This window comes from Euleptes europaea, chromosome 14 (genome assembly GCF_029931775.1).
Source record: "Euleptes europaea isolate rEulEur1 chromosome 14, rEulEur1.hap1, whole genome shotgun sequence".
NCBI classification, from domain to species: Eukaryota; Metazoa; Chordata; class Lepidosauria; order Squamata; family Sphaerodactylidae; genus Euleptes; species Euleptes europaea.
In genome coordinates, this window is record NC_079325.1 from 27,975,154 (window position 1) to 28,002,864 (window position 27,711).

The window sequence follows — 27,711 nt, forward strand, 5'->3', positions numbered from 1 at the left end:
GAAAAAGTCATCTGACAAAAACATGCATAGAAGAGAAATATCCCTCTTTATGTCTTCGGTAAGTATGGGGGAAGTGGAGCAGAATTGTACTAGCTGACTGCATACTGGATCTCCACAAATCCTGCTGAATTATTTGGGCCTTATATGCATAAATTGGGTATGCATATTCTCTACATGAACAACCTTAACCCTTGTGAAAAGCAGAGTCCCAACTGTGTAAAGACCACTGTATGCATGTTGGGACTCTAAGCATATGGCCAGCTAAATTCAACGAGATGCTGCCAATATCTTTGCTCCTCCTCCTTCCACACATTCAGTGAGTTCAAAGTTGGGACCCTGGTATAGACTGGACACTTCGACCCTGATTTGGATAATTGCTCTGGAGGACATGTGTTTGGTCTGACATGGAAAGGGGACGCTCTGAGAATTTGGCCTCAAGTGTACCCATATTTGTGAGGCAAGCAGAGAAGCAGCCAGATCTGTGACAGATATCAAATTATCTAAGATGCTGAAATCGCAAGCAAGATTTGAAGAGTACCAAAGGGTATCTCCTAGCTGAGTGAGTAGATTGTGATATGCCAAATGAGGTTCGAACTATGAACTGATAAAGTGATGCCCATTGGGGCAAAGAACCCTAATGTGTGACAGGAATGAAGCAGGCTGTGACTAAGGAAGAGACCTGGGGGTTGCTAGGGCCTTGAAACTGAAAGCACAGACTGTGTATGCTTGCCGAAAAAAGTTATGTGCTGGAGATTATTATGAAAGGGATTGAAAATTAAAAGTGCCTTTCTATAACTCAATGGTCTGGCTGCATTTGGAATTCTGGGTACAGTTCTTTGCCATCGACAGCTGACTTATGGCTTTTTAAAAGGTTTTTAAGGCAAGAGACCTTTGGTATTCCTTGGAGGTCTCCCATCCAAATACTAGCCAGGGTCAGGGCTGAGAGTGTATGACTGGCCCCAGGTCACCCGGCAAGTCTCCATGGCTCAAGCGGGGATTTGAATATGGGTTTCCCAAGTCCTACTCTGACTCCTTAACCACTAGACCACGCTGGCTCTCATAGTTCTACAATCTAAAAAAAATAAAAATGTTGCAGAACAGAGAAGGCACAGAAAAGAGCAACCCAACAGATCGTTTCTGAGATGTTTGGGGCTGTTTAGGGGGGGAAAGGACTGAATGTCTAACTGGATATTACAGAGGTAAGTTCCCCTGGAGAATTTTTTAGTTAACGTTGTTCAACTTCTACTCCGCCCTTTCCCCAAGCAGGCAGGGCTCAGGATGGCTTACAGCAATCAGCTAAACATAAGTCATTAAAATCCTATAAATAAAAAACTCAATGATGGCATTATAAAATATAATAAAACTGGATCTGTGGCACCATTTATAACATTCCTCCCAATTAAAATTTACCAGCTACAGTAGTTGAAGTGAAGGGAGGAAACAGAACCCGGCCGCCACCACTAGCTGTCCAATGCTACCACTGTAGTTTGGAGCATTCAGTGATTTTAATGATTTCAGTAGATAGTTATGGGAGGCCAGAGATGTACAGAGGGTGTAGTCTGGCATTATTACCCTGCTGAGCTCCCTCCCCAGGCTCGACCTCCAAATCTCCAGGAATTTCCTTATTCGGAGGTGGCAATCCTAATACTGCCCCAAACTTCTTACAGGAAGGGTGGGATAAAAATATGCCAGTAATGTGGCATTTACTGTTCAGGTTCTACTTGTCATGAACGAACAGAGTCTACCACACTGATTGATGGGAAGAGTTGGTTATTTATAAAACCCGTAATTTGAGGGCAGGAGTGTGTTAAGGTTTGCTTCCGTTTTAAAAAAATTTCCTCCGTATATTATTTTTCATGTAAATCCTTTCAAGAACTTGTTTGGAGTTCAGTTGCTTTGTATGCTCATGCCTGATTGCCGCTGTTATAAGCTTCTTCTTCTAGAAACGAAGTATTTCCCCTCGGTAGAGCATCTGCTTGGCATGCAGAAGGTCCCAGGTTCAATCCCCGGCATCTCCAGTTAAAGGGACTAGGCAGGTAGGTGATGTGAAAGACCTCTGCCTGAGACCTTGGAGAGCTGCTGCCGGTAGGCAGGTCTCTCTTGGCCACCCACAGGAGGTTTTTGGGGTGGAGCCTGAGGAAGGCAGGGTTTGGGGAGGGGAGGGACTCCAATGCCATAGAGTCCAATTGCCGAAGCGGCCATTTTTTCCAGGTGATCTGATCTCTATCGGCTGGAGATCAGTTGTAATAGCAGGAGATCCCCAGCTAGTACCTGGAGGTTCCACAAGCAAATAAAGGCTCTGTGCTGTATAGTAAGTAGCAAAGCAAGGAACAGCACAACAAATGTATATAATAAATGTGAAAATCTATAATACAAAGGTGACAACAAGAGCAAAAGGTAGATACAAATACAATATCACGTGTGTGTGTGTGTGTGTGTGTGTGTGTGTAAAGTGCCATCAAGTCGCAGCCGATTTATGGCGACCCCTTTTGGGGTTTTTCTGGCAAGAGACTAGCAGAGGTGGTTTGCCAGTGCCTTCCTCTGCCCAGCAACCCTGGTATTCCTTGGTGGTCTCCCATCCAAATACTAACCAGGGCCGACCCTGCTTAGCTTCTGAGATCTGACGAGATCAGGCTAGCCTGGGCCGTCCAGGGCAGGGCAATACAATACCACAAACTGAGTCGATTTGCACAAATATGCACAGATGTAAAGAGCAGCAGAAAGGAGTTTCCAGCCTGTATCCAATGTAACCAAAATGTATCCAACTTCACAACGTTGCGCACGAACTTCTCAAAGGACCTTGACCAGGTTGATCTTTTGCAGTCTATGTAAGTGAAAAGAGACCCCTAGCTGCCGTCCTGAGTAGCCAGTCCTGACTTTGGTGGACGTAGGGTCTGAACCAGTCTAAGGCGGGGGGGGGGGGGGAATACCAAGACCACGGTTACACAGCCCGGATAACCGACAAGAACCAGTCGAAGGCAGCTTCATGTGTTCATGCGATTTCGGACGAAGGCGCCCCCCTCTGGCCCCCCGAGGCTCGTGGGCTCGCCGTTCCCCGCCCCTCTTGGCCGCAGCCCTCCAAGAGGCCAGCCATAAAAGGGGCCCTCGGGCCGTCGGGGGGGGAGTCGCCGGCCACGCGGGTCTCCTGCGCGCCTCCCTCCTCCGACGACCATGGCTGCGGCCCCGGGGCTGCCGGCCCTGCTCCGCGCGCTGCTCCTGCCGCTGGCCCTGTGGGGCGCGCCGTCGGCCCCCGCGCCGCCCTGCCCGGCCGTGTGCGAGCGGGCGCGCTGCCCTCCGCGCTCGCCCCACGCCTGCGCCGCCGCCGGGGGCCTCCTGCAGCCCGACGGCTGCGGCTGCTGCTGGGAGTGCGCGCCGGGCGAGGGACAGCCGTGCGCCCCTGGCGGCCTTTGCGCGCACGGCCTCCTCTGCCGCCGCGGCCCCGGCGGCGGCCGCCAGCGGGGCTCCTGCACGTGCGCCGAGTCCGCGCGCCCCGTCTGCGGCAGCGACGGCCGCACCTACCGCAGCCTCTGCCAGCTGCGCGCCCACAACGGGCAGGGGCGCCTGCGGGACCGGCCGGCCGTCGTCGCCGTGCAGAAGGGCAGCTGCGGGGACACAAGTGAGGGGGCCAGGGCTGCGGGGTGGAAGGAGCGGGTGCAAGTCCCCAGTCCGCCACAAGGCTCGCTGGGAGACCGGTCACTGCCCCGACCTGGCAGGGTGGTTGTGATGAGATTATGGTGGGAAGACTTATGCGTGCCGCACTGCGCTCCAACTCTCTGGGAGGCCGGTCACTTAACCGACCTCGAAGGGTTGTTGTGACGATATTAGTGGTGGAAAGACCTATGTGAGCGACACTGCGCTCCGGCTCTCTGGGAGACCGGTCACTTAACCTACCTCGAAGGGTTGTTGTGATGATATTAGTGGTGGGAAGACTTATGCGTGCCGCACTGCGCTCCAACTCTCTGGGAGGCCGGTCACTTAACCGACCTCGAAGGGTTGTTGTGACGAGATTAGTGGTGGAAAGACCTATGTGAGCGACACTGCGCTCCGGCTCTCTGGGAGACCGGTCACTTAACCTACCTCGAAGGGTTGTTGTGATGATATTAGTGGTGGGAAGACTTATGCGTGCCGCACTGCGCTCCAACTCTCTGGGAGGCTGGTCACTTAACCTACCTCGTAGGGTTGTTGTGATGATATTAGTGGTGGGAAGACTCATGCGTGCCGCACTGCGCTCCATCTCTCTGGGAGGCCGGTCACTTAACCTACCTCGAAGGGTTGTTGTGATGATATTAGTGGTGGGAAGACCTATGTGAGCGACACTGAGCTCCAGCTCTCTGGGGGACCTGTCACTTAACCTTCCTCGCAGGGTTGTTGTGATGATATTAGTGGTGGGAAGACTTATGCGTGCCACACTGCACTCCAACTCTCTGGGAGGCCGGTCACTTAACCTACCTCGAAGGGTTGTTGTGATGATATTAGTGGTGGGAAGACTTATGTGTGCTGCACTGCGCTCCAACTCTCTAGGAGACCTGTCACTTAACCTACCTCAAAGGGTTGTTGTGATGATATTAGTGGTGGGAAGACTTATGTATGCTACACTGAGCTCCGGCTCTCTGGGAGACCTGTCACTTAACCTACCTTGCAGGGTTGTTGTGATGATATTAGTGGTGGGAAGACCTATGTGTGCTACACTGAGCTCCAACTCTCTGGGAGACCTGTCACTTAACCTACCAGGGTTGTTGTGGTGATATTATTGGGAAGACCTACACTGAGCTCCTTGGGGGAAGGGTGGAATAAAAAGGACAATAAATTGTAGAAATCCTAGATGGATAGGGGAAGGAACTAAGTGGATGAAACTGCTCAGCATAGGTCACACAGATGAGAGAAAGATCACATTCTTCTGGGGTCTGTAGGCTCCTGCAACCTCACTTTGCCTATGGGCCACGCGAAAGACAGTGTGGGGAGTTAACTCTTCAGCCTCCACTTAATTTTTCTTTGTTGTTAGCATTTAAAAGGAAAATATCTGGTTTATAAGGACAATCTTTTGCCTTTCAAATGCCATAGCATATTGGGGAACCCAGTTTCAAATACTGAAGCTGGGTGAAAGTTAAAGGGTTAACCCCACCTTTTTCTGCACTGTTCTTTCTCTGCACTGTTCTGAGGCTAAGGATGAGGCTGCCATTTACAATTGCATCTTATGGATGGAACAAGACACATCATCTTTGTCTAGGCTGTTTGAGTCAACCAAACATACACTTGAATAAGATAAAGGCTTGATCGCACATGCGTCTACATCAGCTGGGTAACTGCAGCAGCAAAGGTATAGATGAACTATTGCAGAATGCAGATGATTTTATGGCAACCCAGATATCCTTTTAGTGGAGTCTATGCATTCTTCTCTGAGGTATCAAGCATACAGGGGATTCAAGTGTAGCTGAAGCTGAAGTTGGTTCGTAGTAACCAGTTCATGATCATAGTAACCAGTTCCTGGTTTGTTATTCTTCAGTACAATCAGAACTCCAAAGCAGTGTGCACCCAGGAATTAGATAATTTGCACTGCTAAATAGATGAAGTATAAGCAATGATGCAGTGCTGTACCGCCAAATAAGCTTTGGGCAATCCAGTTCATACGAGTCCAGAATCGGGACACGGTACTTTGCCTCATGCTATAAAGTGGTGCCTGGTCTAAAGCTTAGATTTTTGATCAAAGCGCTCTGAAGCAAAGTAAGGCAACCCTTTGCTCGGCATTGCTTGGTAGCTGAAGAATAAGGATTGGTGGATGCTGTACTCCAAAACCAGTTTTGGATCACTGTGACTTGTGTATCCCTGGAAACAGAAGCTGGTATCCTGCAAGGTGCCATAAAGTGTTTGCTGCTCTGAAGCCTGATTTGTGAGCAAAGTTCTCCATTGTGTGGTAGCCCAGTAGTTCTGTTGGATTGGATTGCTAAGTTGTAGAACAGTGAAGATCTGAGGATGTTTTGGTGAGCTTTGTTCAAACCAGGCTGTGGATCAAGCTCAACCCCATGGCACTTTGCAGAGCACAGTCTCCAGATTCTGAGCCTGTTTGAATTGTGGTGGCTCAAAGCTTATTTTGGAGTGCAGAGCTGTTTAACTGCCATCACTGGATTTCAAACAAGGCGACTGCCATAATTGGTGTCCCTAGACCTGTAAGTTATCTGCAAAGAGTACTTGTGGTGGGTGGGTGGGAGTTGATATAGGTCAGGCTACACCACTATGAAAAAATGGAGAGTATTAACCCTCACCTCATGCCATTTTCCTGACTGCAAAGCTGAGTTTTTAAGGCAATGATCCGATATTTCTGATTGGAGAAATTAGATGGAGTTAAAGGGTTAACACCCCACCCTTCACGCCCCGGAACAGATTGGTTCTCTCCATAGTTGCTTTGAAGGCATATATGGGGATCCATTCCTGAATCCTCAGTGTCACATGTAGTTTGACCGATAAAGGCAGAAGTTGAAATGTCATTTGTTAAAAGTCAGCCATTTCTTTACATATGAACTTCCATCCTTCTAGGATCCAGAACCTGTTTGAATGCAGTTGCTCTTAATTTTATTTTTACTTTATTTATAACATTTCTGTGCTGACTTTCCACCCAACTCAGGGTCTCCAAGGTGGCAGACATTAAAACACTTCAAACATTAAAACATTTCGAATCATGTATATGCCTATGTCTTTTATAAAATCACACACTTTGCTTTCAGTGGAGTACGCCATGTCATGTGTTCAGCTTTGATTCATCCAGTGTGCAGGTGACTGAGTATAAAATGATCAGGTGACATATCTGAAGGTGTGAATGGATTCTGTCGAGAAGCAGTGCCTCTCATCATTTGCAACAGTAATGTTAGGTTGCAAAGTATCTTGGCCACTCAGATGAAGTTATAATAAAATTAGCACTTTCAGTGTTCAAAATACTTCACACACACACACACACACAGTGCCATCCTAAGCAAAGTTCCACCCTTCTAAGCCCACTGATGGACTTAGAAGGGTATAACTCTGTTCAGGATTGCCTTTGCATTCACCATTGTGCTATGCCAGCTTCTTGCCCGGTGAGTGATACAGGTATCCTGTGTCTTGCAGGTGCTGTGGATACCAATGGCCTGCGCTACAAGTTCAACTTCATTGCTGATGTTGTTGAGAAGATTGCTCCTGCAGTTGTGCACTTGGAACTCTTCCGCAGGTAACAGAAGGGCTGCCTTGCCAGATTGTGCTCTCCATCTACTGAGCTTTTAACCATCCACCTTTGCCATTTAATCCACCTTATCCTTCTCTGACTCTCCTCCCAGCAGCTGCTGCACTTGTTCTAGCTGTGCTGGTGCTAAGCCACTGGAACAATGAAGGGCAGGTCAGAAATGGCCATCATCACTCTGTGTCTGCCTTAAATCCCCTTTGAAGGTCATGAAGAAGCAGCGATAGGACTGCGGTGTTCTGTTCTCTAGGCCGGACATTGCATGGCAGCACTATAGCGGCTCCTCTTTTCAAGGGAGAAGTGAGCAGAGGGATGACTCATTTCAGTCTCTCTAAATAGACATTTTAAAAACAGCTTATTTGAGAAGGAAAGCTTATTTGAGAAGTGTGTGTGTGTGTGTGTAAAGTACCATCAAGTCGGATCCGACTTATGGCGACCTCTTTTGGGGTTTTCCTGGCAAGAGACTAACAGAAGTGGTTTGCCAGTGCCTTCCTCTGCACAGCAACCCTGGTATTCCTTGGTCTCCCATCCAAATACTAACCAGGGCCGACCCTGCTTAGCTTCTGAGATCTGACGAGATCATTTGAGAAGTACCCCCCCCCCCATTAAAAGATATCTTCATCAGTTAATTGTGGCAACCTTTTTGTGGCTGTGCCCGCCACAAAATGGTTGCCACAATTAACTGATAGTTAATTAACTGCAACATGTCCTTCTCAGGTGTGGGTACTATAAGGAGGACAGGGAGAAGATTCTTGGCCCTCTTTTAAGAAAGGACACTGGCTATCCTGAATCTGTTACAGTTAACATCCTTCTTAAGGATGCATTTTCTCAGGTAACAAAGTTTGTGGCCAAGTTTTGTAGAATAGTATTTAATTATAAGAAATCCAAATAGACATGGAAAGTTGTAGAGGGGACTGATTGTTTAAATTTATATTGTTGACCAATTTTTTAAAGAGTAATATTTTAGATCATGTTTTAATCAAATGTATGAAAACCCCCAAAAGGGGTCGCCATAAGTCTGCTGTGACTTGACGGCACTTTACACACACACATTGTTTTATACTGCCGGTTTGGGTACACCATGTAACTGCAAACATTTTATGCTTGGTCTAAGGACTGTAATAATAATAAATTAAATTACTTCAGAAAAAAGACTTAAATGATACAATTGTTGGTGAAAACAAATGTCGGTGATCCTGGGGCAGGTTGCCTTACTCGAACAAAGAGATCCTGGTGTCCAGTGGTTCGGGCTTCATTGTGTCTGAGGATGGCCTGATCCTCACCAACGCCCACGTTCTCACTAACAAGCAGAGGATCCAAGTGGAGCTCAAGAGTGGCCAGAAGTTCGATGCCAAAGTCCAAGATGTTGACCACAAGCTGGACATTGCCCTGATCAAGATAAATACCAATGTGAGTACAACCTTGCTTTCCAGAGGGGCATCATTGAGCACTAGAGGCACGAATGCAGCTTCCTTGGCCTTTTTGTTGGCATAGTTGGGGTGGCAGAATTTCATCCACAAGGTTTGGGCTGTTGAGATAGAAACTGTGAGAAGCTACAGACTTGGTGCAAACAACCATGGCGTGATGTTGGAACCCAGAATTCCCCCAACTATTATTTGCCATCAATTGGGGGCGCATCTGGGTTGGTTTTTGAGAACTTTGGGGAATTGTTCAGCAATGTTGGTGTTCCATAGATCCCCATCACCTGAGGTCACTCGCCTTGTTCTGTTTAGGGGTACTTTTATGTCTGAATCTTGGATTTCCAGGCAGAGCCAGACATTTTAGTGTTTCAGGGGGAGAATCCACATCTGTTAGATGATATTACAGTTTGAGGAGAACATGTTGGGAAAGAGTAAAAAAGTACCATTACAGTTGTGGGAAGATACAGCAGTACTTTGGGGGGGGGGGGGAATCAACAAAATACAACTGGAAGGTCCCGTTTAGTCTGATATGGACACCTCTAGTCTTTGTGGCTACAAACATTTTATATTTTGCCAAACATTCTGCCTTTGGTCTTGGGCTGACCCTGTCCTGTGGCTACAATTATCTCATGCCTAGTGTTTAGTCACTTTCAAATAAGTCCATAAAATTTTACTAGCTTACAAGAGTCCATTTTTAGCCTGTACCAAGCAGGCTATATTTTAATTGCTCGCTCACCTGGAGAAAATTCTGCATTGCCACAGGAGGCCAGGAATGTTTACAAGCTTAGTGTTTCCATTACTGTGTAGATGGTTCTCCCAGTTCTCCTACTGGGCAGATCCTCTGACCTTCGGCCTGGGGAATTCGTGGTGGCTCTGGGCAGTCCTTTCTCCTTGCAAAACACCGTGACAACAGGAATTGTAAGCAGCACTCAGAGAGATGGCAGAGAGCTTGGGCTGAAGGACTCCGATATGGAATACATCCAGACGGACGCCATTATCAATGTAAGAGACTCCTCTGGGGGGCTTCCCTGAACAGTTCGGCAACTGGTAGCAGCACTGCCACCGTGCATGGTAAAGAATTGGTTTTCCAGTTTTTCAAACCTCACTATGAGACTCTGTTCCCTAAAGAGTTCCCCACAAGCAGTTGCTCTTTTCCATCCCATTTTAATACCACCAAGCATAGCTTTTCACATGGCTCCAGCAGGGATGGAGGGGAGGGACTTCTACATACCAGCTCTAAGGAAACAAGAGAATGTGAAAAATAGGGATTTGCCCACTTACGAGTGGATTACCAAAGAGAACTGTGACCTCCATAGGGTGGAAATTCTGTATTCCTATGCACAAGCAAATCTGCCTCCTCATTTGATGTGAAATGGGCAACTTACCCATCCACACACACACACGTTCCCATGAGTACACTGGAGCATATGTGGGGCTGTGGATGGGAAGAAATGACTACAGCAAACAAAGGTCAACCTATCCTTGTTGCTCTGAACTCTCTTAGAATGTCACAATTTAAATAATCGTGTGTTATCAAATCACAACTGACTCATGGCAACCCCAGGACCATGGGGCTTTCAAGGCAAGAGATGAGCAGAGGTGGTTTGCCATTGCCTTCCTCTGCATAGCAACCCCAGCCTTCCTTGATGGTGTCTCATCTGTGTACTAACCATGGCCAACCCTGCTTAGCTTCCAAGCTCTGACGAGATCAGGTTAGGCTGATGGGTCAGTTTGAGGCCTCTTTAAACGCAAATAAAGGTGCTGTAAACTGTCTGCATATGTTCAGTTTCCCATGAATTCTGCCAGAAGAAATGGATGATGAACTTCCTTTTCAATTCTCTTGCAGTATGGAAATTCTGGAGGGCCCTTGGTGAATTTGGTAAGATATTTTGCTGCTGCTCTTCCTTGCCTCTAAATTTTGCCCAAGCTGATGGAAAATCTATGTGTCACTGTCATTGTTTTTAATAATGTACTCCATATACGAGAGATCCCAACTTTCTTTCTCCAAATTCTGCCTGGCTGACTCTCAAGCTAATACCACCCTCCAGAGCTCAGACTTCCAAAGAATGAGGAGTACAGAGCTGTCCCTTGAGTGGGAAGAACACCCAGGCTGTAGACCACTGTTGTAGAACCTCCTTCACCAACAGTAGTACCATGTCAAGTTTAAATATAAAGGCCATAGCAGTGCTGGGTAGGAACAATTTAAACATCCAGATTTAAAACCTGAGAAAGGTAATCTTCCCTCCCTCCATACCTCTGATATACCCAGTATATTTGTAGGGAAAACTTTTCTTCATCAAGGATATATAATAATAAACTAGCAAACAGCTTGGGCTTAAATACAGCAGCTGCGTTGGTCGATTATCCAGACAATGTTTAAAGGTAAAGGTCCCCTGTGCAAGCACCGGGTCATTCCTGACCCATGGGGTAACGTCACATCCCGACGTTTACTAGGCAGACTTTGTTTGCGGGGTGGTTTGCCAGTGCCTTCCCCAGTCATCTTCCCTTTACCCCCAGCAAGCTGGGTACTCATTTCACCGACCTCGGAAGGATGGAAGGCTGAGTCAACCTTGAGCTGACTACCTGAAACCGACAATGTTTAGGTTATACTAAAACAGCTTCTTTTGAGAGCTAGCATAGTGTAGTGGTTAAGAGCAGTGGATTAATCGGGAGAACCGGGTTTGATTCCCCACTCCTCCACATGAGCAGTAGACTCTAATCTGGTGAACTGGATTTGTTTCCCTACTCCTACACATGAAGACTGCTGGGTGAGTTTGGGCTAGTCGAATCTCTCTGAACTCTCAGCCCCATCTACCTCACAGAGAGGAAGGGAAGGTGATTGTAAGATGGTTTGAGCTGCCTTAGGGTAGAGAAAAGCGGGGTATTAAAAACCACCTCTTCTTCTATTTGAATAAAAAATATAGCATTGCAAGTTTTGCATTGGAATAAGCAGAGAATTTGCCTTTATTTCTAGATATAGGTATTTCAGTACTGTTTCTGTGTATGGTTACCATAGCTTTGGTGTGATGTCCTCCCCTCCCCATAATGTAATGGGGCTCCCCTCCTGACTCCCACATCTCTAGTGAGAGATGTTTCCTTGTTATTGTGTACTTCTTGAGTTTAGGTGAATGTTCAATGTCATCCCCTGCTCCGTTTTGCCAAGTTGCATCCTTGCTTCTGCCTAAGTGCCTCCAGTTTAGTCGTGACTGTGGTGACCTTCCCAACAGGATGGAGAAGTCATTGGGATGAACACGTTGAAGGTGACAGCCGGCATCTCCTTCGCCATCCCCTCAGATCGAATCCGCCAGTTCCTAGAAGAGTCTCACAATCGCCAGGTGAAAGGTAAGGGTATTGGGAAAAACTCATTGGTTAAAAAGGTCTTGATTTTCTGAGGTAAAGTTCACACATGGTGCCTCACCTTATACATTGTACACAGAGTGCAGCATGATGGGAAAGAACCATGGCCTACTAGGTCACACATTGAACCTGCAATAGATTCATGCCATCCAGATCTGTGCAGGGACAAATTGACCCTTTAACTCACCATGAAAGTTCCTGACAGGCCACTGCGCTGGTGAGCTGTGGGCAGCCAGGAGGTATAACCTCATTATACTGGCTGCAACCCAGTGGCTGCTTGCATTGGGCCCAGCCATCAACTCCTCCCATACTGCTACCAGAAAGTGCTGTAAAAATCTTACTCTGCTGTCTTTTGAGTTTTTGATGTATTTGCTGGGCTAGAGTTTTCTTTCTGATAGCTTTTGTTTGGCAAGCGGTTACGTCATGAGCAGATTTGGACCTACTTTTGGAGAGGGAGATAACACACTTAATTTTTTGGTGTTTTAGCAGACAAATTGGGCAATGTGGACTTGCACACAGAGCTTTGTACAGAGAACACATAGGCCATATTCACACTGGATGGGTGGTAAGAGAATGAGGACTGTGGGTGAACCAGGCCTGACAGTCTGGGCCTGTGCATTTTACTTGACTATGTGAGAATACGTTTGACCCTCTGTCTCTCTAGGGAACAGTAGACCCAAGAAAAAGTACTTGGGACTCCGCATGCTTCCTCTCACTTTCAAGTAAGTTCTCTCCCCACCCCCAATTTCTTTTTTCCTTTGACCATCTCTTGTTTTAAAGTTGACTTACGAGGCTTATGACCTGATAAGAGCAGCCAGCTTGTGACTACCTGGATATATCAAACTATCGAATTGCTTCTAGCTCATTTTAGGGTGATCTAGACTTTGACAAGTCCTAAAAATGGGAATTTGCCCTTGGCTGTTCCACCTGAATACCAACTTATCAATGGGTGCTTTGGTAGTGGTGTCTGCTGCCCCATTTTGTATAGATAATTTGTCTTAACTGAGGGATGTTGATATAGTTGTGGGGTTCTCTGGGAGCTGCTACTTGTAGTTTGGACCTTTGCCAATCATGGCTTGTGAAATCTTGCAAGGAGTCCCTATGTGTGTACTGTATTATGGAGAATTGTGAACTCCTCAGTGGTCAAGACAGTTTTTCCTAAATAAGATATGTATTGAAAAAGCTTACTTTGGATGTTCATGTGTTGGCTAGCTACAGGCCAGACTCTAACTTCCCTTTTTGGCAAAATGATTGAACCAGGTAGCAGCTAAGCAATTACATAAATATCTGGATGATGCATCTTCCTTGACCCATTTCAATTTGAACTTCAGGCCTGGATTCAGGAAATGCATTTGGTGCAAAGTGTAGCAGTTTGTCTGCTATCAGGGGAAAGCCTCAGAGATCACATCACACCTATTTTGCAATCCTTGTAGTGGTCGCCTACTGTCGCCAAGCTCAAGGTGCTTAGCCCTTCATGACCTGGAGCCCATATACATTGGGAGTGTCTCTCCCAATATATTCCCATATGTCAGCTTCCCTCAGTACAGCAGCACCTGTCGGTTATCTCCAACCCGTGAGGGTGTGTTCCATTTCTGCCAGCTCGTGGGCCTTCTCTGTAGCCATTCCAGCCATCTTACTGGCTTCTGCAGTCTATTCACTTGTAGGGGCAGGGAATCTTTTGTGGACATTGAAAACTTTCTACTAGTGATATTTCCCTATTGGTACATTTCCTCCAAGCCTAATTTATCAGTTTGTACTTGAAAATTTCACCTGTTTCCAACTTGTTCGGTCTTTTGAGAAACTTTTCAATATCCACAAAAGAGAAATGATGCTTTGCACCTTTAAAAGACCATTTGATGGAAGGAATTGCCAGATGGGCATCCTCAGAGGCCACTCAACTCCCCTCCTTTAGGTTTCAGGACAAATGCAGCCCACATTATGTCATAGCACCTTCTGCTGTCCTCTGGTGGCATGAAAGCACTAACCATACACAACACTCCCCCCTTCCATTCCCAGTGATATTTTCTGCTGGAAGGTTGGAGTCTTTCAGTACAGTCTATTTTCAACCCAGGCCTCAGGCACAGTGGATGTACACACTTCGCTACCTAGTGCGGACATCTGTTAGCAACACTTGGGATATGTTAACGTAGGATTCTAGACAGCCCAGTTGAGCTGTCCTGTTTTCTCTTCTCAGTCTTATTCGTGAGCTGAGGCGGAGAGATAGGGATTTCCCAGACCTGAGCTCTGGGGTCTACGTCTATGAAGTGATTCAAGGAACAGCTGCTGCAAGGTAAAAGATTTAACATATTATTACCTGGGATGGGACAGAAAGCAGAAGAAAAAATGACCAGTCTTCCATCTCTGAACACGTCTTGAATTTGAGAGTACCTCTTTCTACTCTGATTGCACTATTCCCACTCAGTCATCCGTGCTGGCCCACCAAGGATCATCTTGGGTGGCTTGAACACTTTCAAATCGAGAAGAGCAGAACTGGATCACAGGGGCACTTTTCAGCTGCAAACATTCCTGTTTTTTCATTACTTCTCTGTGCCACATTAGTTTCAAGTGCTGGTGAACTAGTGAAAGGGTACTGTGCTAGTTTAGTAAGGGATAGTACAATGTGTCAGTTAATGGCAATACACAGGGAACATGTTTCTTGCTTAGAAACAGCTGGTTTTATATAGCCCTTCCTTCCAGACCTGTGATTCTTTAGCAGCTCTTACAGAAGGGGGTCATGTACATAATAGGGAGTGGGTAGTGACTTAATTCACCCATGAGCTCAAACAGATAACTACCTCATCAATGATCTGGCTGTAGATAAGATCCTTTGTGTCCCTATACCCTACTCAAGAGACAGAAGTAAAACGTTGATCTTGTACATGTACCCTCTGACTTCGAACCAGCGAATCTTGACAAATCTTTTGGCTCAATCTTGGCTAACTGAAATCTTTGTGATGGATGGAACTTGTACGTGCATGCTTGAGACTTGCTGGAGAGGCAATGATAGGGGAAGCAGAAGCTGCTCCAAGATGGGTTGTTCAGAATAGACTTTTTGCACCCATTAACGTAAGGCTTTCTTACAGTAACAGCAGCAGACCTCAGTTCCAATTAAAATGTTAGAAAAACTATCCTAGAAGAATAAGATGCAGTCCCCTTGAGCTTTGTGAATGGACTGAGTACGGCTGCTCAGTGACTTCAGTACGTGGGGTCAAGTGAAGTAGGTTGGATCCCAAAGATCCATTTCACTGCTGGTAGTGATGCCTCTGCCTCAAGGGAGCTTCTTGCGTTAGGAAGTTCTTCTGTTTGTAGAATATATCTAGCCTCAGACATATGCCTGCTTGCTTAGTTAAAATAAAAACACAAGCCCTTAAAAACTATTTGCTTTGAAGCACTTTTACTAAGCCGCAGCTGCTGCTCTTCATCCTGCTAGGAGCGGATACATGAATAAAGAACTCTTAAGACAGCATTAGTTGCCCTCTTCTGTGAATACTACCCCTGTTCTAGTGGCACTTAGCAGGAGATTCATGTAACTGATCAAATCACAAACGCAGCATAATGCTGGATGTATTTATGAAGAATTTGTAGCATGTATCATCTTATTGTGGACCTTCTATGCTGTTGTGTGATAAATCCTGGTGAACTTGTCATGCTAACTTTCCTATAAATAAAGCAACCTTGAGTGTAAGAATGTATAACAAGATCCTAAATCCCCCTGAAGTGTCATGTGCCTATAGAGACCCGGCTTCATGCCTTTAAAGGGGCAGGCTTCTTTGCAAGCTTAGGAATTAACCTACAAGAACTTTGATAGATAAGCGATGCTAACCCTTTAACTCACTGTAGTGGCTACTACTGGTTAGAGGCACAAGTAAAATTCCTGTCCTTACTGATTTTAAAATCTCTGGTTTTGGTTGAAGTGCTGGCTTCCGAGATGGTGATGTCATCATAGCAATTAATGGGAAAACTGTCACTTCGACCCGAGACGTCATGGATGCTGTGCAGAACACCAACACGCTGGCCATTGTGGTGCGGCGAGGAAACGAAGATGCCATCTTGACAGTGACTCCAGATGAAATTGATTAAAAGTTGCCCTTCTGCAGCAAAGGAAGGTGTGAAATCTTAAATTACAACCGATAACAAGAGGCATGGAGGGGATGACTCCATGTACAAGGTGTCCAACAAGAAAAGTGCAAGAAACCAGTTTCTTTTTAAAGTTCCTTCCATCCAAGTGAGACCAAATGGCAAAAAGCTGTATTTCCATAACAACTATATAGGTAGACAGGAGATGCTGTTCACTTGTCCCGTGTCCTCTATCAATGCAAGAGCTTCTGGGCACAAACCCTACTCCGTAAGGGACTAAGGGGTAATCCAACATCCATTTTATGGAGGGGGGGTGCAGTCAGAGGTTGAACACTGCAGAGGAAGGTGCATCAATTGCCAACGGTTGCCTGCAAGATAAACAGTACATTTAATACAGCGCTACTTGGAAGAGCCAGTAAAACCCCTGGAGGCTCCAGCCCATCCATCTGCTTTCATGAATATTTCTTTCTAAACCCTTTTGCACCCCCCCTTCTCCAACTGATATTTTATGACAATCTCTAATGACAAGCCACTAATGGATGTTTTAGAGCAGTGACTTATGTGATCTCAGAATCAAATCTCAAGCATCTAGACTTTATTCTTAGAAAACGTTTTTGAAAAGCGCACTAGTTGAATTACATTTGGTAGAATGGACTGTAATCCTAACATTGGTAAGTAGGTACCCCATTACTCTGCTATCTTGTGCTCTTCCCTCATACATATGCCAGATACTTACTTCCTGCAAGTGTTCTTGCCAACAACAAACAGCTAATCCATGCCTAGAACTGTTGGATTCTGCACTTGCCAATACTGTCCATGTAAACATGTTTGCAAGGTTCTAGGGGAGACAAACTAGGTAATAATGAACCAAAGGCATGCTAGAGATTCTCTACTGGCAAGTCTTAAAATGAGGCTCACACCCAGGAAGTCTCTGCTAGGCATACCTTTCTCCAGAAAGCCTCCAGAGCCCTTGAGAAGTGGAATGCACTGTGAAAAAGTTCTTGGAGGAGACCATGCTGAGTTTCTGTGGTTTTGCAGGTACATTTTGGACTTGACTTTTAGGAAGGATTAATCTTGATGTACGCAAGAAATAGCTATTGTCCCATATCCCATTTGTAAAATTAAACCGATTGCAAGGAAGGAATGCTGCAGACTTCATGTCTGTATATCTGCCAAAGGCCACAGTCCCAGCGGCCACGACACAAGCAAGGCAAGCGCTCCACTAGCCTACAAAGGGAGAGGCAGTCTTCCTTGACACCAGGTTTTCTGAAGGCAAAATTAGTGCAAGAGTCATGCTGCTTCTACCTTCTGTAACCCTCCCCCCCGCCCGTGCAAAACAAAACAAGACCCAACTCCTTTCCCCCAGGGAGAACAGCCGCTTTCACCTTTCAACAGGATTTTGAGACTTAGATTTTTAACAGAAATTGTTGCCAGTTTCACTTAAGAATCCTAACAGCAGTAACCTTTGCAATATTATCCTTAAGAAGAATGCTAATCTCACTAATACCGGCTACATGGTTTTTTCTCTCTTTTAAACCTCTTCTAAATTGTACGGAAGCCAACTAGGATTAAGCAGATTGTGGTAAACCATAATTACTATCTTAGTACCTCCCAGAGGGCTACAGAAGTGTTAAGGATATAAAGGAATACAATACCTTTATGACAGTGGTAAGTAGAAATCTTCCCAATCCATTATGGCCAGGAAAAAGGACTGCTTCCTTCAAACAATGAGTGTACACTAAAATTATATTTGCTGTTAATTCCATTTCGTGAGGATCTTTGACAACCATTCCAGTGTAAAAGGAGTACACCAATATAGTCTGTCTTGTTGCAATAGAACAGAATTCAAACATCAGGCTTCCAGTAATGCCAAGTTAAGACTTCCCCCTTCTGTTCCTTTTTCAGGTGAGGTCCACAGTTGCAAGTTTTCCCCTTCTCAATAAATAGTACACCAATTGCTTCCATCACTGGGCATCAGTCCTCCAGTGATAAGAAGAATTAAGTCCACAAACCACCAAATTCCAAGTCCTCCAAGAGTGAGAAGTTTTCCCACTGCTGTTCCTGTGTGCCCCAGGCAGAAACGATCCACTCCAAAGCAACCCAAGAAAAAGGAGTAGAGGAGAGTGGTTATAAAGTAGTGCCCGGTGTACCTATGATAGAGCAAAGTTAGAAAAAAGATTACACTGTAATTTCTTTAACAGAAGGAGAGGGGGTATAAATTTCAAATCTAGCCTTCATTTTCATTCACAGTTCCCTCCCTGGCTACAGAAAAAAATGGTGTTAAACATAGATTTAAAGAATGACTGAAGCTACAGTCAGCGTGGTGTAGTGGTTAAGAGCAGTGGTTTGGAGTGGTGGACTCTGATCTGGAGAACTGGGTTTGATTCCCCCTTCCTCAACATAAGCTGCAGACACTAATCTGGTGAACTGGATTGGTTTCCCCACTCCTACACACAAAGCCAACTGGGTGACCTTGGGCTAGTCACAGTTCTCTCAACCCCACCTACCTCACAGGGTGTCTGTTGTGGGGAGGGGAAGGGAAGGTGATTGTAAGCTGGTTTGATTCTCCCTTGAGTGGGAGAGAAAGTCGGCATTATAAAAACCAACTCTTCTACAGGAGCGGGCCTATATGTGGTATGCTCTGAACAATGGGGTGTTTGTGGTAACATTTGCTCTTAGGTGTTGAAATAACTAACACAATCCTTAAGGACACACAAGCCATCTCCTCCCATACAACCCCGTGCACCAGTTACAGTATTCCAGCTGTCACCTCCTGGCTGTCTCCTCCCTCCCCACCAAATGACACTGCCTGCTTGGCATCTACCAGAGCCCACTCCTTTTCAATAGTGGCTCCCACTTTGTAGAACAGGCTCCTTGAGGAAAGGAGGAGGATATCCACTTTAGCAGGTTTTAGGAAGTGCTGCGAGGCATTTTTATTTCTTAGGGCTTTTAATGGTGCCTGACATACAGACATTTTCTTAGAAGACTGTATTAATGGGGCTTTATATTCTGGATGGTTTTAACTTAGAATTGTAAGCCACCTTGAGACACAAGGGGAAAATATTTAAATAAATAAATAGCAAGACCAAGTGGGAACTTTGGAAACAAGGGCGTTGTTTCTCAGGAGGAAGACACCTTAGATTGCAATAGTATTCTGCACCTCTCTTCCCCCTCCCCTTGTCATCAACTGGCTCCAGTGATCCCAAAGGCACAAAAGAAAGGAAACTCACTTTATGCATGGTTTATTCCCTCGCAGAAAAGTCTTTGAGCCGGCACACTCAATGCCATCTAGGGCTGTGCACTGGACCTGAGTGTGGCTTACATCGCTATATGCTTGGCCGCCAAACTATAACAGAGTTAAGAATAGTACACAGTAATCAAGATTTGTTAGTTCCAATTAAAACATTTTACTGTTGCTAAAGAATGCACCTTACAATTTAAAAGGTGTGTGGTAGGGATGTAGGATCTCCCCCCAATTCAACAGCACCACATGGCAAAATGGCATGACAACCCTTTTCAAACATACCTTAAGACACCCATGGCCCAGTCCATCTCGCGCGCTTGTGTTTCCACTGTGATCTATAGGATCCTCACATTCAATGAACTCTTCAGGTCTGCAATTAATCAAAAAGCAGGTTTAGACTTCGGAATAATCTCCCAAGTTACATCTCAGAAGCTACAAGGATCAGGAACTGACCTAGAAAACCATGCATGCCACAGAATCCAAGAAAGAGACAGTCTTTTCTAATACTAACCTTCCTGCCAACTTGATTCATCAAAACAAATTCTGCTTCAGTTTACCAGGGCCTGATTGTAGGTTTCCCTGTGGCATCTGACTGGCAACATTGAAAGACTAATTAGACCACTGGTCTGATTCAGCATAGTGGTGCTTATGTTCTCCTGCAGGGATAAGGTGCCATGATTTGAAAGCAAGTTGTCAGCAGAAATGGTTTTGGGTTGCTTGAACACATCTGCATAGAAAATCCCAACTCCCACCGAAGGCCTTCCAGGTTCCACCCTTTCATACAGACCAAAACAAGCCCCACCCATTTACTAAGCCACACCACTTGGGGCTTTCTTCCTTCCCTTATCCTAAGGCTTGTTCCTTTGGTCTTCTCTAGTTGTTATACGAGAGCCAGCATGGTGCAGTGGTTAAGGTGTCAGACTAGGACCCAGGTTCGAATCCTCACTCTGCCATGGAAACTTGCTGGGTGACCTTGAGCTAGTCACACACTTTCAGTCTCGACCTTGGCAAACATTTGGATGGGAGACCTCCAAGGAATACCAGGGGTGTGATACAGAGGCAGGCAAACGTCTCTTGCCTTGAAAGCCCTGCGGGGTCGCCATAAATCAGCAGTGACTTGACGACAAAAAAAGTTGTCACGTGAACACATGAAGCTGCCTTATACTGAATCAGACCCTTGGTCCATCAAAGTCAGTATTGTCTGCTCAGAGCGGCAGTGGCTCTCCACGGTCTCAGGCGGGGGTCTTTCACATCACCTACCTGCCTAGTCCCTTAAACTGGAGATGCTGGGGTTTGAACCCGGGACCTTCTGCATGCTAAGAAGATGCAGGGGGGATGGGAAGCGTGGAGAATTTACTGTGAAAATCAATTTTTAATGGGGCCATTTAAAGGATTTTTGATTTAATCCCTTATATATTTTTTGTAAAAAGGTAAAGGTCCCCTGTGCAAGCACCGGGTCATTCCTGACCCATGGGGCTACATCGCATCCCGACGTTTTCTAGGCAGACTTTGTTTTGCGGGGTGGTTTGCCAGTGCCTTCCCCAGTCATCTTCCCTTTACCCCCAGCGAGCTGGGGACTCATTTCACCGACCTCGGAAGGATGGAAGGCTGAGTCAACCTTGAGCCAGCTACCTGAAACCGACTTCCGTCAGGATCGAACTCAGGTCATGAGCAGAGTTTGGACTGCAGTACTGCAGCTTTACCACTCTGCGCCACGGGGCTCCTTATATTTTTTGTACTATGGTCATATTAAGGTACTAAATTAACAAATTAGAACCAAGATAAGATACGTATACATTAATTAAACGATACGGGGATTAATTCTGTTAGCAAAAGTATATACAATTTATTTTTAGATCGAAGGGAGTGAGGGGGAAGTCATTTTAAGCTTAAATTACTATTATTAATAGTTTTTATTACCTTTATCAATTTGTAGTAATAGAGGTTGATTTATATGTTGACATATTAAATGAATAAAATAATAAAAAAAATTCAAAAAGAAAAGATGATGCTCTACCACTGAGCCACGCCCCCTCCCGATACAAGACCCGCCCACTACAGGCCACGCCCCCTCCCCCACCTGTTCAGTTTTTACTGAACCGGGTTCCTGCCCTGCCCTTTCTCCCAAGCCCCTCCCCACGCAACCCAAGCCCCCGCCCCTTACAGGTGGTCGCAAAGGACGAGCGGTGCGTAGGGGCCCAGGTAGTCCAAGGCCTTGGAGGAGGAGGAGGACGGCGAAGAGATGGCGGCTATTGCCGGAGTCTCCGCCGGCGGCTCCTGGCTGCGCGCGGGGCTGTCCGTGGCGTTCTGCTGGTGGCTTCGAGACACCCCCTGGAGGACGAGCAGGTTGCCCAGCAGCAGCGCCGCCTGGCCGCACAGCAACGCGTAGCCGACCGGCCCTCGGCCCGCCATCGCGGCGACCGGACGCCCAGCGGCCCCCTCACGCTCCGCGTCCCCTTAACTTCCCTTCAACCAATAGGAACGCGAACGCAAACGCGACGCTCAGACTTCCAGCCAATCAGGACGACGAGACAATGCGCGTAAGTTTTGAGCGCGGGGCGGAAGTAGTTGACGCAGGGGGCGTCGGTTTAGAATTAGCCTAGAGCGGCGCCGGTCGTGAGTTTCCGGTAGAGAGTGTGAGGAGGCGTGGTGTTCCATGGCGCTGCTCTCCAGCCTGAGGCTTCCTTGTGAGCGAAAGCCTTTCTCCGCCCTTTGGTGGGAAGTACAGGAAGTCAGTAGGATTTTTGGATAGGAAGCGTTTAGAAAGGCTCTCCATTTCAAAGGGAGATTGGGAAGAGAAACTGCTGGGTTACAGTTGATATTCAAACGAAAGGCAATGCATTGACCTGGGCTGGATAAAGACCTTGCATTCATAGCTCATGACCAATGCTGGTTTCTCCACACCCATCTCTCCCCTGGACATCACAGACTCTTCTGCATACCACACCTCATCCCATCACGCCTGCTATTCATATTTACATACTGTTAACATTTACATACTAACGCTTGTCCTCTACTTAAAGACAGATGGATTCACATTCTAGCTGTATCTGAAGAAGTGAGCTGTGGCTCACGAAAGCTCATACCCTGCCAGAAAACATTTTTGTTAGTCTTTAAGGTGCTACTGGACTCTTGCTCTTTTCTACTCCTTTAGAAAGGCTATAATGGTGCGTAAGGCCCTTAGATGTAAACAAGGCGCTGAACTTGAGATCCATCCTGAGATCTGGGTCCAACGCCTGGGACTGAGCAATCCCAAAGGGTGCTTCTTTATTTATCCTGCCCCGAAATAAAAAAATAATTTTAAAGGTTTTTTTTTAAACTCACATTGTTAATGCACGATGAGACCCGACTCTAAAAGGAATAAATAAGGTTGCCAACCTCCAGGTACTAGCTGGAGATCTGCTCGTACAACTGATCTCCAGCCAATAGAGATCAGTTCACCTGGAGAAAATGGCCACTTTGGCAATTGGACTCTATGGCATTGAAGTCCCTCCCCTCCCCAAACCCCGCCCTACTCATGCTCCGCCCCAAAAACCTCCCGCCGGTGGCGAAGAGGGACCTGGCAACCCTAGGAATAAACAATGTAGTTGTGGGGTGAGGGAGGACATAGCTGCAATTGAGTCCTGGATTTAATCTCCAATCGATTGGAAAATGGCCATGGGCAATTAGCCCCCCATCTTTTTTCTTTTTTTGCTGTCAAGTCACAGCTGACTTATGGTGATCCATGGTGAGGTTTTCCTTTTCCTTTTATTTTAAGCTCATTAGACCAAAGATCTTTAGCGCAACATACATAAGACAAAAACTGATGGGGTTTTCAAGGCAAGAGACGTTCAGAGGTGGTTTGCCATTGCCTGCCTCCACGTCATCCCCCTAGTATTCTTTGGAGGTCTGTCATCCATATACTTGCTAGGGTCGAGGCTGGGAATGTGTATGGTTATCCTCTTGCTTGGAGGTTAAATTCAGGGTTTCATTGTAGCTGTGAAATACTCTCATACACACACAAACAAAAGTGAAGAATTTATTCCTTTTCAGAGGGGGCTCATCACACATCAAGAATGTGGATTTTAAAAAATCTTTAAAATTATACTGAAAATGGGTTTTGGTTCTGGGCAGGAGAAATAGAGCACCCTTTGGGATTGCCAAATTCCAGGTGTTGGAACCAGATCTCAAATTTGGGGGGTTATCATAAGAGTGGTAGGTTGAATTATCTGGGACAACCACTGTCACACCCATGGTTTCATTCTATGCATTCTTGCTTGTGATAACTTTTGTACTTGGAGACTAGAAGCTATAATCAGGTACTAATAATTGAGTTTTATGTTTAGCATGTGGTTAATTTAAATAGTTTTAAAATGTGTGGTGCATGTTTGATCTCTTTAAAGCCACAGGGTGAGAGTTACATACATTTTCTAAGATACCATGTGGACGTATTTTGATCAGTACTATTTAGTATGAACTTGGTAGGCCCTATCTCATTACATCACGAGGTCTCAAGGTTTGGGATACTTGGCACCCTAACTATAAGTGGGGGAAGGGGGAGGCTGTTGAGGTCATTCACATCATCTACTTGCCTAGTCCCTTTAACTGGAGATGTCCGGTATTGAACCTGGAACCTTTTGCATGCCAAGCAGATGCTCAACCACTGAGCCATAGCCCCTCCCCATGTGTACTTTTATACTTCTAAAAGTGTAAAATGGAGGTCCCAAATTAAACAAGAAGCTACTTCAATAGTTTTGTAGATCTGTGGTAGCACACCATCTCCAGTGGAGTCCTGGTTAACTGCAGAACCTTCTCTGAGAGACAGTGAGGGCAGAGAACAGAGTAGCTTTCTTGTCGGTAGAGGGCAGCAGTGAATTATGGGAGAAGCTGCCTGTTCCACAGGTTGCAAGGGAAAGCTGCTGACTATTTTATGCCCAATTTAGTATAATGTAGTAGCCTGAATAGCCCAGGTAGATCAGAGCTTGGGAGCTAAGCAGGGTTAGCCAAAGTTTGCACTTGGATGGAAGACCACTAAGGAAAACTGGGGTTGCTATAGCACAGGAAAGCAATGGTAAACCACCTCTGCTCATCTCTTGGAGAACCAGCGTTGTGTAGTGGTTAAGAGCGGTGGTTTAGAGTGGTGATCTGGAGAACCAGGTTTGATTCCCCACTCCTCCACATGAGGGGTGGAGGCTAATCTGGTGAACTGGATTTGTTTCCCCACTCCTACACATGAAGCCAGCTGGGTGACCTTGGGCTAGTCACACTCTTTCAGCCCACCTACCTCACAGGGTGTCTGTTGTGGGGAACGGAAGGTGATTGTAAGCTGGTTTGATTCTTCCTTAAGTAGTAGAGAAAGTCGGCATATAAAAACCAACTCTTCTTGTCTGAAATGCTCCATGGATAGGGTTGCCATGAATTGATTGTGACACAGCACTTTTTTGTAGTTGAGTCCATCCGTGCCTCTTGCTGTCTGTGACCAGAAGTGTAAATAAGAAAAACCAAATATCTTGTAAGTACTTTTAAAAAATGTATAATGGGTAATTTATAAAACATTTAATATTGTGCTACGTGCTGCACATGTTAATGCAGCCCTGTGCATTCTTCCTACTTAATAACACCAATCAAACTCGGTGGAGCTCTTTCCCATTACAAAGAGTGTATAAGTTCCAGCTGCGTTGCTACAATCTGGCATGTGCTTATCTGAGAGTTTTAATGAACCCACTGCATATAGCACTGAAGCGTGACAGTGTTTTTAAAAGGTATTGCAATCGAACTAACAAAATACAAAATTATTCGGGAATAGGAGCAGAAAGGAATGGATGCTAGGGCTGTCATCCAGCTAAAAAGTATAAAAGGTTAATTGATTAAATTGTCATTATTTTCCATCTGACTAAAATAATACTTCTAAAGGGAAAAAAGCCTTTTCTTAGACACAAGAAATGGTGTTGAAGAGGGGTTGAATTCTCTGCTGTTGTGAGAGAAGAAAAATACTATATTTAAAATGATACCTGTCACCTGCAGTTATGTGTAAGAGTTTGTATGAAATCAGCTAATTTTCAAAAGGGAATCTGCCACACAAATTTCATTATTTGTGTCTTCTTGAGTCTACTAAAGTACATTTAGCTGCAGTTATGAGATTTTTTTAATCATTCAAGAGGGCAATTTATTCCTTTTGCTCTAGAAGTCTAAAAGGCAAAAGTCAGATCTTTTTTGCTCTACGGAGCACCAATCTGGTTTCCTGCACTTTCCTCTAAAATTGAATCTTACAGTCAAAATTCTTATGTTCCATCTTTCAATTGTATTTCAGACTCCAAGTTATATTTAGAAGCTGGCCTTGGTTCCAGCTCCCTTCTAGCGTGGAAAGCTGTGGTGAAATTCAGATTTTTTCCTATTAGATCAGGATTTTCTTCCTGAGCTTTTAAAATGGACTGAGCTTTTAAAATGGACATACACACTCATACAGATTCCCCTTAGCACCGTAGATTTCCAGAGCTCCTAATTGTAGGTGGTGTGTGTTTTTATGTTTACTCAGTTCCGTTTCTGTCTGACCTATTCCTGAAGGCAACACCAATAAACAATCTCAAACATGGCTAATGAATGCCCAAGTAAAGAAAAACTTTTCCCACGCTTGCTTAATTAACCAAAAAGGAAGTATTAATTGCTGCTTCAGAAGGTGTTTGAATTTTGAGTGAAGAGAGGTTACTAGTTTACCCTGCAAGAAATGTGGGAATTTTACTAACTTCTTAAATGTGTGTTGGTGCAGTAAACAACCATGGCTACCGTAGTTCTGTAATATTCCATGATTATTGTTCCTCTACCCCTAGCCCTAGTTACTGACTCATTGGGTTGCTACTGAGTGAAGAAATTTGCTCTCTCCTTCCATGCATTTCTGTAGTGTTTTGTCACTATTTCCTGTTTCTTTGTTCAAAGAAGTAGTTGTTTGGATGGGAGGCTAAGAAACTGCATATGTATCCATGCACATTCTGTGCATGTGGCCTTTAATATGTATCCATGCACATTCTGTGCATGTGGCCTTTGGTCTCTTTTTTTTTAATTATGCCTCCATGTTGTGCACCACTTTGGCAAAATGATAAGAAGGTGCAGGAAAAGATTCTCCAAATTGTTCCCTTTGCACATTAAAATCAAAACGAAGCATCTCTCTGGTTCTTGTAGGTTCTCCGGGCTGTGTAACCGTGGTCTTGGAATTTTCTTTCCTGACGTTTCGCCAGCAACTGTGGCAGGCATCTTCAGAGGATTAACACTGAAGGACAGTGTCTCTCAGTGTCAAGTGTGTAGGAAGCATCTCTCTCTCACACACACACACAAACCCCATCATGCTAAACCCTAGCAAACATTACCCGATATCAGAGTACAGTTTCTCCATGGAAGGTAAAAAAAAAAACCCAAAATACACTGATACAAAAATGAAGAAACAAAAGTGAAGATTGTTATTTAAATCTTTCAAAATATACAGACAGTTCTGTGAATTATGAAAACCTTGGATATAAAGTGGGGGAAACAAATTGTTCTTAAATGTAGACTCTAGTAGCCATGAGATTCTATAGCTCAGAGGAGTACCTTCCCTTTACATCTTCATCAGCCATGGGGTAGTAATATAAAAAAAACTGTCTCACCGTATGGAAAATGTGGTGAAATTGATCAGTTAGTAAAGATCCAACCTGTGCGGTATATAAGAACATGGGGCAGAAAGAAAATTGTGCCAGACTTTTAGTAAAATTGATTTGATCCTTGAATTGATTGTGGAAGCCAGTGTAAAGATAGAAGAACCAGGGTCACATGCACATAACACGTCACCCTCCATTAACATTCATTCTGTTGCGTTTTCAACCAGTTGTAATTTCTGTATTGTCTTCAAGGGCAACCCCATGTAGAGTATGCTACACTCTCGTTTCAGGGTTATCATAGAAAAAATTAACATGGCTAGGCCAGCTGGGTTGAGGAAGGGAAACACTTTCCATGTAAAATGTAGCTAAAAAGGGACGTCTTGCTACTAGACTTGCTTGTTTCTTCAATAAAATAGCCCTAGCAGGACTCCTAGGCTCTCAATGGAGACTGTCAAAAATAGATTCTCCCAATCTGGAATAGGCCAAGGCACCCCATCCTGGACCTCAGCCTTCCCAATCAGTGTCAACTCTGACTTGTGAGGATTAATCTTCGCCCCTTTACTATGGCCTCTAGACACTGACCTAGCACACAGGCTGCGGTTTCTAGAGGATTATTCAACATAATGTATGACTATGTGTCATCTGCATAAGAACATAAGAGCCCTGCTGGATCAGTCCAGGAGTCCATCTAGTCCTCAGTAGCCAACCAGTTGCCCTAGAGGAGGAGGAAGAAGAGGAGAAGAAGAGTTGGTTTTTATATGCCGACTTTCTCTACCACTCAAGGGAGAATCAAACCAG

General features: G+C 45.3%; 2 protein-coding genes across 2 annotated transcripts; one reads left to right on the forward strand and one right to left on the reverse strand.

Moving 5' to 3' along the window:
* Window positions 1-3,171: 3,171 nt before the first annotated feature.
* HTRA4 (HtrA serine peptidase 4) lies at window positions 3,172-16,128 on the forward strand. Its single transcript, XM_056860071.1, has 9 exons — window positions 3,172-3,616; window positions 7,057-7,198; window positions 8,413-8,617; window positions 9,436-9,630; window positions 10,475-10,507; window positions 11,856-11,970; window positions 12,650-12,707; window positions 14,180-14,275; window positions 15,900-16,128. Exons 1-9 carry the CDS (start codon window positions 3,172-3,174, stop codon window positions 16,063-16,065), a joined length of 1,455 nt encoding a protein of 484 aa, XP_056716049.1. The 3' UTR covers window positions 16,066-16,128.
* Window positions 16,129-17,811: 1,683 nt separating this feature from the next.
* Window positions 17,812-21,718, reverse strand: TM2D2 (TM2 domain containing 2). Its single transcript, XM_056860625.1, has 4 exons — window positions 21,471-21,718; window positions 19,589-19,676; window positions 19,293-19,408; window positions 17,812-18,212 (listed from the first exon to the last, which is right to left on the reverse strand). Exons 1-4 carry the CDS (start codon window positions 21,716-21,718, stop codon window positions 17,999-18,001), a joined length of 666 nt encoding a protein of 221 aa, XP_056716603.1. The 3' UTR covers window positions 17,812-17,998.
* Window positions 21,719-27,711: the final 5,993 nt, after the last annotated feature.

Bases quoted from the DNA above. Each gene is read 5' to 3' on its own strand.
- HTRA4 (XM_056860071.1), top strand. From the start codon at position 3,172: ATGGCTGCGGCCCCGGGGCTGCCGGCCCTGCTCCGCGCGCTGCTCCTG. The intron at 8,618-9,435 runs GTGAGTACAACC...ATTACTGTGTAG, and splicing joins TGATCAAGATAAATACCAAT to ATGGTTCTCCCAGTTCTCCT. The intron at 9,631-10,474 runs GTAAGAGACTCC...ATTCTCTTGCAG, and splicing joins AGACGGACGCCATTATCAAT to TATGGAAATTCTGGAGGGCC.
- TM2D2 (XM_056860625.1), bottom strand. From the start codon at position 21,718: ATGGCGGGCCGAGGGCCGGTCGGCTACGCGTTGCTGTGCGGCCAGGCG. The intron at 19,677-21,470 runs GTAAGGGGCGGG...GATTAATTGCAG, and splicing joins CTCGTCCTTTGCGACCACCT to ACCTGAAGAGTTCATTGAAT. The intron at 19,409-19,588 runs GTATGTTTGAAA...ACTCTGTTATAG, and splicing joins TGGGCCATGGGTGTCTTAAG to TTTGGCGGCCAAGCATATAG.